General features: G+C 38.5%; 1 protein-coding gene across 1 annotated transcript in view; it reads right to left on the bottom strand.

The window, feature by feature from the left end:
- Window positions 1-372: 372 nt before the first annotated feature.
- LOC112239900 (WD repeat and FYVE domain-containing protein 3) overlaps window positions 373-11,151 on the bottom strand; it is a 49,380-nt gene continuing 38,601 nt past the window's right edge. The window contains exons 16-17 of the mRNA XM_042331148.1: window positions 618-857; window positions 373-413 (exon numbers count right to left, since the gene is read on the bottom strand). Coding sequence (XP_042187082.1) covers window positions 373-413; window positions 618-857 — 281 coding nt within the window. The remainder of the gene's footprint in view (window positions 414-617; window positions 858-11,151) is intronic.

Genomic DNA, 11,151 nt, shown 5'->3' with positions numbered 1-11,151 from the left:
CCTGGTGACAGAGACAGGTTTTCCTGATATAAATAACCTCCCTGCTGTGACAGACAGGTGTTCCTGACAGAAATAACCTCCTGCTGTGACAGACAGGTGTTCCTAACAGAAATAACCTCCCTGCTGTGACAGACAGGTGTTCCTGACATAAATAATATACAATAAAAAAAAAAATAATATACAATAAAAAAAAAATGTAACAACGAAAAGGAAAACTGAAGGTAACAAAACAAGCACAATGAAATCTGTCTTGTGGAACCAACAGAACCAAAGGAATAACCCCAAAAGTGCAAGTGACGACAGCAAGGGGTCGCAGAACTCTAACAACTTTCGCAAAATTCCCAGGTTTGCCAGAAATCTCAGTTGGAGGATTCAGAGAATCAGAAGGAAATAACACAGGGATTTCTGGAAACCTCAGGGAATTATAGGAACATTTTGCAACCAGTGACAACAGTGAATAAAATAAATGTGTGTATTCCCAAAAGCCCTGTGTGCGTGTGTGTCTGTGTCTGTGTGTCTGTGTGTGTGTGTCTGTGTGTGGTGTGTGTGTGTGTGGTGTCTGTCTGTCTGTGTGTGTGTGTGTGTGTGTGTGTGTGTGTGTCCGTGCGTCTTCTCACCCAAAGCCCTCCAGCGAGGTGTCAAACTCCCGAAGGCTGGAGTGACGGCCGAGCCGTGAAGGCGGATGTCGTGGGGCGTTGTCATGGAGACCAGGCACTTGACGCGTGTGAGCGGCACGGTGCTCCCCTCGGCCGAGCGCACCAGGCTACGGCTGATTCGGTACTGACTGTTGTCTTCACCGGCTGCTGGGAACACGGTGTCGGGACCAAAACAGCCCTCCATCGATATAGTCATAGAGTCTGTGGGACACGAGATGAAATGTTAAAACACACCTCATCTGCTACAGGGAAGCATTGAAACAGAGTCTGAGTAGAGGAAGGAGGTACTATTAGACTATTGAAACAGAGTCTGAGTAGAGGAAGGAGGTACTATTAGACTATTGAAACAGAGTCTGAGTAGAGGAAGGAGGTACTATTAGACTATTGAAACAGGGCCTGAGAGTAGAGGAAGGAGGTACTATTAGACTATTGAAACAGGGCCTGAGAGTAGAGGAAGGAGGTACTATTAGACTATTGAAACAGGGCCTGAGAGTAGAGGAAGGAGGTACTATTAGACTATTGAAACAGGGCCTAGGAGTAGAGGAAGGAGGTACTATTAGACTATTGAAACAGGGCCTGAGAGTAGAGGAAGGAGGTACTATTAGACTATTGAAACAGGGCCTGAAGTAGAGGAAGGAGGTACTATTAGACTATTGAAACAGGGCCTAGGAGTAGAGGAAGGAGGTACTATTAGACTATTGAAACAGGGCCTAGGAGTAGAGGAAGGAGGTACTATTAGACTATTGGAAACAGGGCCTAGAGGAAGGAGGTACTATTAGACTATTGAAACAGGGCCTAGGAGTAGAGGAAGGAGGTACTATTAGACTATTGAAACAGGGCCTGAGAGTAGAGGAAGGAGGTACTATTAGACTATTGAAACAGGGCCTAGAGTAGAGGACGGAGGTACTATGAGACTATTGAAACAGGGCCTGAGAGTAGAGGACGGAGGTACTATTAGAGTATTGAAACAGGGCCTGAGAGTAGAGGACGGATGTACTATTAGAGTATTGAAACAGGGCCTGAGAGTAGAGGACGAGGTACTATGAGACTATTGAAACAGGGCCTGAGAGTAGAGGAAGGAGGTACTATTAGACTATTGAAACAGAGTCTGAGTAGAGGAAGGAGGTACTATTAGACTATTGAAACAGGGCCTGAGAGTAGAGGACGGAGGTACTATTAGACTATTGAAACAGGGCCTAGGAGTAGAGGAAGGATGTCATTAGCTATTGAGAGAAAATGAGGTAATTTTCCATTTGGAAAATATCCCATTACAGTGAGGGAAGGACAATTTAGAGATTGATGTTACAGCTAAATAACCATTCCCACATTGCAAACATTCCCTTACTAAATAGACAACATTAATCAAACATGAAACATCAAACCCTGCCTAGTGGTTAGAGTGTTGGACTAGTAACCAGCAGGTAGCCTAGTGGTTAGAGTGTTGGACTTAACCAGCAGGTAACCTAGTGGTTAGAGCGTCAAGTAACCAGCAGGTAGTCTAGTGGTTAGAGTGTTGGACTAGTAACCAAAGGTAGCCTAGTGGTTAGAGTGTTGGACTAGTAACCAGCAGGTAGTCTAGTGGTTAGAGTGTTGGACTAGTAACCAGCAGGTAGCCTAGTGGTTAGAGCGTTGGACAAGTAACCAGCAGGTAGTCTAGTGGTTAGAGTGTTGGACTAGTAACCAGCAGGTAGCCTAGTGGTTAGAGTGTTGGACTAGTAACCAGCAGGTAGCCTAGTGGTTAGAGCGTTGGACAAGTAACCAGCAGGTAGTCTAGTGGTTAGAGTGTTGGACTAGTAACCAGCAGGTAGCCTAGTGGTTAGAGTGTTGGACTAGTAACCAGCAGGTAGCCTAGTGTTTAGAGTGTTGGACTAGTAACCGGAAGGTTGCAAGTTCAAATCCCCGAGCTGACAAGGTACAAATCTGTCGTTCTGCCCCTGAACAGGCAGTTAACCCACTGTTCCCAGGCCGTCATTGAAAATAAGAATTTGTCCTTAACTGACTTGCCTAGTTAAATAAAGGTAAAATAAAAAATAAATAAATAAATAAAAACATGATCATTAGTCTGACAAACTCAGGCTTTCCCGTTATACTTTGACAAGACTGGCGGTTTACATGAAATTACCCAGAGGCTGTAAATTGAGCCTAATTGGGAATTAAGATAGTTAAGACATTAACTTTTACGGAAGGTAGTGCTGAGCGATTAGTGCTTTTTGAGGTCGGTTTGGTTATTAAAAAAATTGTTTTTCCCAAATTTGGTTTTGTTAAAAAAAAAAATGCATCAAATGCATTATGAAATAATTACATTATAATGATTGTAGAGGTTTTTAATGGAAATTCCAAAGACCAAAAATATTGAACTTTCAATTGCCAAAACATTGAAAATGTTCCATTGTCTCTGTCAGGTCCACATTGGGTAGACATCAATAGAGAAATAGGAAATTACAATTAAATAATATGTCAGTTGTGTATATTACTTGGTTTAATGTCATGACTTTATTCATGTTCATTCCTCAAAGTCATCATCTCTGCTCAGGCAATATCAGCCAGCCAGATCATCTAGGTTATCTCTGTGCTCTCCTTAAAGTCATCATCTCTGCTCAGGCAGTATCAGCCAGGCAGCCAGATCATCTAGGTTATCTCTGTGCTCTCCTTAAAGTCATCATCTCTGCTCAGGCAGTATCAGCCAGGCAGCCAGATCATCTAGGTTATCTCTGTGCTCTCATTAAAGTCATCATCTCTGCTCAGGCAGTATCAGCCAGGCAGCCAGATCATTTAGGTTATCTCTGTGCTCTCCTTAAAGTCATCATCTCTACTCAGGCAGTATCTCTAGAGAAATGGCGCCTTGACCTAAAAAAATTAACATAAATAAAAAATTAAAAATGGAAATCAAGTAACTGAACCGACGTCAGTCAATTAGTTGTTTAATAACAGAAAGATCAAAATTAAATTTAGGTTTAATCACTCAGCACTAACGGACAAATTCGCCTCAGGTAATTATCTGAAGGTGATTAGTCAAGGTCTAGGAAGCAGCCCACATATCGCCGTCGGTTTAGGTTGCAGCGACATTTCAATAACGTTACAATAAGCTCCTTCTGGTGTGCAATCGTGAAGGATTACCGTCTCCAGAACGTCATTTCCACTGGCAATTAAAGCTAGAGAAAGCTCATCTCCTGGCAAAAACCCCTCAATCTATTCTCCACTACAGTAACTGACTGGATACAACCGAATGGATCAACTAACAGCAGGAGGATAAAAGGAAAAATAATTTGCTGGGAGTAATTTGGCCTTTTCAAACTGCTCGTCTTTCCTCCTGTCCATCTCGCCCTGCAGAAAAACTTTCTGGTAACACTTTCTATGACGCACGCACACATTATGCCTTATTCTGCATCTATAAAGCCTTATTCTGCATCTATAATGCCTCATTCTGCATCTATAATGCCTTATTCTGCATCTATAATGCCTCATTCTGCATCTATAATGCCTTATTCTGCATCTATAATGCCTCATTCTGCATCTATAATGCCTTATTCTGCATCTATAAAGCCTCATTCTGCATCTATAATGCCTTACGCTGCATCTATAATGCCTTATTCTGCATCTATAAAGCCTTATTCTGCATCTATAAAGCCTCATTCTGCATCTATAAAGCCTTATTCTGCATCTATAAAGCCTTATTCTGCATCTATAAAGCCTTATTCTGCATCTATAAAGCCTTATTCTGCATCTATAATGCCTCATTCTGCATCTATAATGCCTTATTCTGCATCTATAAAGCCTTATTCTGCATCTATAAAGCCTCATTCTGCATCTATAATGCCTCATTCTGCATCTATAAAGCCTCATTCTGCATCTATAAAGCCTTATTCTGCATCTATAAAGCCTCATTCTGCATCTATAAAGCCTTATTCTGCATCTATAATGCCTCATTCTGCATCTATAAAGCCTCATTCTGCATCTATAAAGCCTCATTCTGCATCTATAATGCCTCATTCTGCATCTATAAAGCCTCATTCTGCATCTATAAAGCCTTATTCTGCATCTATAAAGCCTCATTCTGCATCTATAAAGCCTTATTCTGCATCTATAAAGCCTCATTCTGCATCTATAAAGCCTTATTCTGCATCTATAAAGCCTTATTCTGCATCTATAAAGCCTTATTCTGCATCTATAAAGCCTCATTCTGCATCTATAAAGCCTTATTCTGCATCTATAAAGCCTTATTCTGCATCTATAAAGCCTCATTCTGCATCTATAATGCCTTATTCTGCATCTATAAAGCCTTATTCTGCATCTATAAAGCCTCATTCTGCATCTATAATGCCTTATTCTGCATCTATAATGCCTTACGCTGCATCTAGAATGCCTTATTTTGCTTCTATAAAGCCTCATTCTGCATCTATAATGCCTTACGCTGCATCTAGAATGCCTTATTCTGCATCTATAAAGCCTTATTCTGCATCTATAAAGCCTCATTCTGCATCTATAAAGCCTTATTCTGCATCTATAATGCCTCATTCTGCATCTATAAAGCCTCATTCTGCATCTATAAAGCCTCATTCTGCATCTATAAAGCCTCATTCTGCATCTATAAAGCCTCATTCTGCACCTATAAAGCCTTATTCTGCATCTATAAAGCCTCATTCTGCATCTATAATGCCTTACACTGCATCTAGAATGCCTTATTCTGCATCTATAAAGCCTCATTCTGCATCTATAATGCCTTACGCTGCATCTAGAATGCCTTATTCTGCATCTATAAAGCCTTATTCTGCATCTATAAAGCCTCATTCTGCATCTATAAAGCCTTATTCTGCATCTATAATGCCTCATTCTGCATCTATAAAGCCTCATTCTGCATCTATAAAGCCTCATTCTGCATCTATAAAGCCTCATTCTGCATCTATAAAGCCTCATTCTGCACCTATAAAGCCTTATTCTGCATCTATAAAGCCTCATTCTGCATCTATAATGCCTTACACTGCATCTAGAATGCCTTATTCTGCATCTATAAAGCCTCATTCTGCATCTATAATGCCTTACGCTGCATCTAGAATGCCTTATTCTGCATCTATAAAGCCTTATTCTGCATCTATAAAGCCTCATTCTGCATCTATAATGCCTCATTCTGCATCTATAAAGCCTTATTCTGCATCTATAAAGCCGTATTCTGCATCTATAAAGCCTTATTCTGCATCTATAAAGCCTTATTCTGCATCTATAAAGCCTTATTCTGCATCTATAAAGCCTCATTCTGCATCTATAAAGCCTTATTCTGCATCTATAAAGCCTTATTCTGCATCTATAAAGCCTTATTCTGCATCTATAAAGCCTCATTCTGCATCTATAAAGCCTCATTCTGCATCTATAAAGCCTTATTCTGCATCTATAAAGCCTCATTCTGCATCTATAAAGCCTTATTCTGCATCTATAAAGCCTTATTCTGCGTCTATAAAGCCTTATTCTGCGTCTATAAAGCCTTATTCTGCATCTATAAAGCCTTATTCTGCATCTATAAAGCCTCATTCTGCATCTATAAAGCCTTATTCTGCATCTATAAAGCCTTATTCTGCATCTATAAAGCCTTATTCTGCATCTATAAAGCCTCATTCTGCATCTATAAAGCCTTATTCTGCATCTATAAAGCCTTATTCTGCATCTATAAAGCCTCATTCTGCATCTATAATGCCTTATTCTGCATCTATAATGCCTTACGCTGCATCTAGAATGCCTTATTTTGCTTCTATAAAGCCTCATTCTGCATCTATAATGCCTTACGCTGCATCTAGAATGCCTTATTCTGCATCTATAAAGCCTTATTCTGCATCTATAAAGCCTCATTCTGCATCTATAAAGCCTTATTCTGCATCTATAATGCCTCATTCTGCATCTATAAAGCCTCATTCTGCATCTATAAAGCCTCATTCTGCATCTATAAAGCCTCATTCTGCATCTATAAAGCCTCATTCTGCACCTATAAAGCCTTATTCTGCATCTATAAAGCCTCATTCTGCATCTATAATGCCTTACGCTGCATCTAGAATGCCTTATTCTGCATCTATAAAGCCTCATTCTGCATCTATAATGCCTTACGCTGCATCTAGAATGCCTTATTCTGCATCTATAAAGCCTCATTCTGCATCTATAAAGCCTCATTCTGCATCTATAAAGCCTTATTCTGCATCTATAAAGCCTCATTCTGCATCTATAATGCCTCATTCTGCATCTATAAAGCCTTATTCTGCATCTATAAAAGCTGTATTCTGCATCTATAAAGCCTTATTCTGCATCTATAAAGCCTTATTCTGCATCTATAAAGCCTTATTCTGCATCTATAAAGCCTCATTCTGCATCTATAAAGCCTTATTCTGCATCTATAAAGCCTTATTCTGCATCTATAAAGCCTTATTCTGCATCTATAAAGCCTCATTCTGCATCTATAAAGCCTCATTCTGCATCTATAAAGCCTCATTCTGCATCTATAAATCCTCATTCTGCATCTATAAAGCCTCATTCTGCATCTATAAAGCCTTATTCTGCATCTATAAAGCCTTATTCTGCATCTATAAAGCCTTATTCTGCATCTATAAAGCCTCATTCTGCATCTATAAAGCCTCATTCTGCATCTATAAAGCCTTATTCTGCATCTATAAAGCCTCATTCTGCATCTATAAAGCCTTATTCTGCATCTATAAAGCCTTATTCTGCATCTATAAAGCCTCATTCTGCATCTATAATGCCTCATTCTGCATCTATAAAGCCTCATTCTGCATCTATAAAGCCTCATTCTGCATCTATAAAGCCTTATTCTACATCTATAAAGCCTTATTCTGCATCTATAAAGCCTTATTCTGCATCTATAAAGCCTCATTCTAAATCTATAATGCCTCATTCTGCATCTATAAAGCCTCATTCTGCATCTATAAAGCCTCATTCTGCATCTATAAAGCCTTATTCTGCATCTATAAAGCCTTATTCTGCATCTATAAAGCCTCATTCTGCATCTATAAAGCCTTATTCTGCATCTATAAAGCCTCATTCTGCATCTATAATGCCTCATTCTGCATCTATAATGCCTCATTCTGCATCTATAAAGCCTCATTCTGCATCTATAAAGCCTCATTCTGCATCTATAAAGCTTTACTCTGCATCTATAATGCCTTATTCTGCATCTATAAAGCCTTATTCTGCATCTATAAAGCCTCATTCTGCATCTATAAAGCCTCATTCTGCATCTATAAAGCCTTATTCTGCATCTATAAAGCCTCATTCTGCATCTATAATGCCTCATTCTGCATCTATAATGCCTCATTCTGCATCTATAAAGCCTCATTCTGCATCTATAAAGCCTTATTCTGCATCTATAAAGCCTCATTCTGCATCTATAAAGCCTTATTCTGCATCTATAAAGCCTTATTCTGCATCTATAAAGCCTTATTCTGCATCTATAAAGCCTTATTCTGCATCTATAAAGCCTCATTCTGCATCTATAATGCCTCATTCTGCATCTATAAAACCTCATTCTGCATCTATAAAGCCTCATTCTGCATCTATAAAGCCTTATTCTGCATCTATAAAGCCTTATTCTGCATCTATAAAGCCTTATTCTGCATCTATAAAGCCTCATTCTGCATCTATAATGCCTCATTCTGCATCTATAAAGCCTCATTCTGCATCTATAAAGCCTTATTCTGCATCTATAAAGCCTTATTCTGCATCTATAAAGCCTCATTCTGCATCTATAAAGCCTTATTCTGCATCTATAAAGCCTCATTCTGCATCTATAATGCCTCATTCTGCATCTATAATGCCTCATTCTGCATCTATAAAGCCTCATTCTGCATCTATAAAGCCTCATTCTGCATCTATAAAGATTTACTCTGCATCTATAATGCCTTATTCTGCATCTATAAAGCCTTATTCTGCATCTATAAAGCCTCATTCTGCAACTATAATGCCTTATTCTGCATCTATAAAGCCTCATTCTGCATCTATAAAGCCTCATTCTGCATCTATAATGCCTTATTCTGCATCTATAAAGCCTTATTCTGCATCTATAAAGCCTTATTCTGCATCTATAAAGCCTTATTCTGCATCTATAAAGCCTCATTCTGCATCTATAAAGCCTCATTCTGCATCTATAAAGCCTTATTCTGCATCTATAAAGCCTTATTCTGCATCTATAAAGCCTTATTCTGCATCTATAAAGCATTCTGCATCTATAAAGCCTTATTCTGCATCTATAAAGCCTTATTCTGCATCTATAAAGCCTTATTCTGCATCTATAAAGCCTCATTCTGCATCTATAAAGCCTTATTCTGCATCTATAAAGCCTTATTCTGCATCTATAAAGCCTTATTCTGCATCTATAAAGCCTCATTCTGCATCTATAAAGCCTCATTCTGCATCTATAAAGCCTCATTCTGCATCTATAAATCCTTATTCTGCATCTATAAAGCCTCATTCTGCATCTATAAAGCCTGCATCTATAAAGCCTTATTCTGCATCTATAAAGCCTTATTCTGCATCTATAAAGCCTCATTCTGCATCTATAAAGCCTCATTCTGCATCTATAAAGCCTTATTCTGCATCTATAAAGCCTCATTCTGCATCTATAAAGCCTTATTCTGCATCTATAAAGCCTTATTCTGCATCTATAAAGCCTCATTCTGCATCTATAATGCCTCATTCTGCATCTATAAAGCCTCATTCTGCATCTATAAAGCCTCATTCTGCATCTATAAAGCCTTATTCTGCATCTATAAAGCCTTATTCTGCATCTATAAAGCCTTATTCTGCATCTATAAAGCCTCATTCTAAATCTATAATGCCTCATTCTGCATCTATAAAGCCTCATTCTGCATCTATAAAGCCTCATTCTGCATCTATAAAGCCTTATTCTGCATCTATAAAGCCTTATTCTGCATCTATAAAGCCTCATTCTGCATCTATAAAGCCTTATTCTGCATCTATAAAGCCTCATTCTGCATCTATAATGCCTCATTCTGCATCTATAATGCCTCATTCTGCATCTATAAAGCCTCATTCTGCATCTATAAAGCCTCATTCTGCATCTATAAAGCTTTACTCTGCATCTATAATGCCTTATTCTGCATCTATAAAGCCTTATTCTGCATCTATAAAGCCTCATTCTGCATCTATAAAGCCTCATTCTGCATCTATAAAGCCTTATTCTGCATCTATAAAGCCTCATTCTGCATCTATAATGCCTCATTCTGCATCTATAATGCCTCATTCTGCATCTATAAAGCCTCATTCTGCATCTATAAAGCCTTATTCTGCATCTATAAAGCCTCATTCTGCATCTATAAAGCCTTATTCTGCATCTATAAAGCCTTATTCTGCATCTATAAAGCCTTATTCTGCATCTATAAAGCCTTATTCTGCATCTATAAAGCCTCATTCTGCATCTATAATGCCTCATTCTGCATCTATAAAGCCTCATTCTGCATCTATAAAGCCTTATTCTGCATCTATAAAGCCTTATTCTGCATCTATAAAGCCTTATTCTGCATCTATAAAGCCTCATTCTGCATCTATAATGCCTCATTCTGCATCTATAAAGCCTCATTCTGCATCTATAAAGCCTTATTCTGCATCTATAAAGCCTTATTCTGCATCTATAAAGCCTCATTCTGCATCTATAAAGCCTTATTCTGCATCTATAAAGCCTCATTCTGCATCTATAATGCCTCATTCTGCATCTATAATGCCTCATTCTGCATCTATAAAGCCTCATTCTGCATCTATAAAGCCTCATTCTGCATCTATAAAGATTTACTCTGCATCTATAATGCCTTATTCTGCATCTATAAAGCCTTATTCTGCATCTATAAAGCCTCATTCTGCAACTATAATGCCTTATTCTGCATCTATAAAGCCTCATTCTGCATCTATAAAGCCTCATTCTGCATCTATAATGCCTCATTCTGCATCTATAATGCCTTACGCTGCATCTATAAAGCCTTATTCTGCATCTATAAAGCCTTATTCTGCATCTATAAAGCCTCATTCTGCATCTATAAAGCCTCATTCTGCATCTATAAAGCCTTATTCTGCATCTATAAAGCCTTATTCTGCATCTATAAAGCCTTATTCTGCATCTATAAAGCCTCATTCTGCATCTATAATGCCTCATTCTGCATCTATAAAGCCTCATTCTGCATCTATAAAGCCTTATTCTGCATCTATAAAGCCTTATTCTGCATCTATAAAGCCTTATTCTGCATCTATAAAGCCTCATTCTGCAACTATAATGCCTTATTCTGCATCTATAAAGCCTCATTCTGCATCTATAAAGCCTCATTCTGCATCTATAATGCCTTACGCTGCATCTATAATGCCTTACGCTGCATCTATAATGCCTTACGCTGCATCTATAATGCCTTACGCTGCATCTATAATGCCTTATTCTGCATCTATAATGCCTTACGCTGCATCTATAATGCCTTTCTGTTATTCACTGCATTTATATGGG

The sequence above is a fragment of the Oncorhynchus tshawytscha genome, linkage group LG12 (assembly GCF_018296145.1).
Source record: "Oncorhynchus tshawytscha isolate Ot180627B linkage group LG12, Otsh_v2.0, whole genome shotgun sequence".
NCBI lineage: Eukaryota > Metazoa > Chordata > Actinopteri > Salmoniformes > Salmonidae > Oncorhynchus > Oncorhynchus tshawytscha.
The sequence above is the reverse complement of the archived record's forward strand: the minus strand, read 5'-3'. Positions and strand labels throughout refer to the sequence as shown.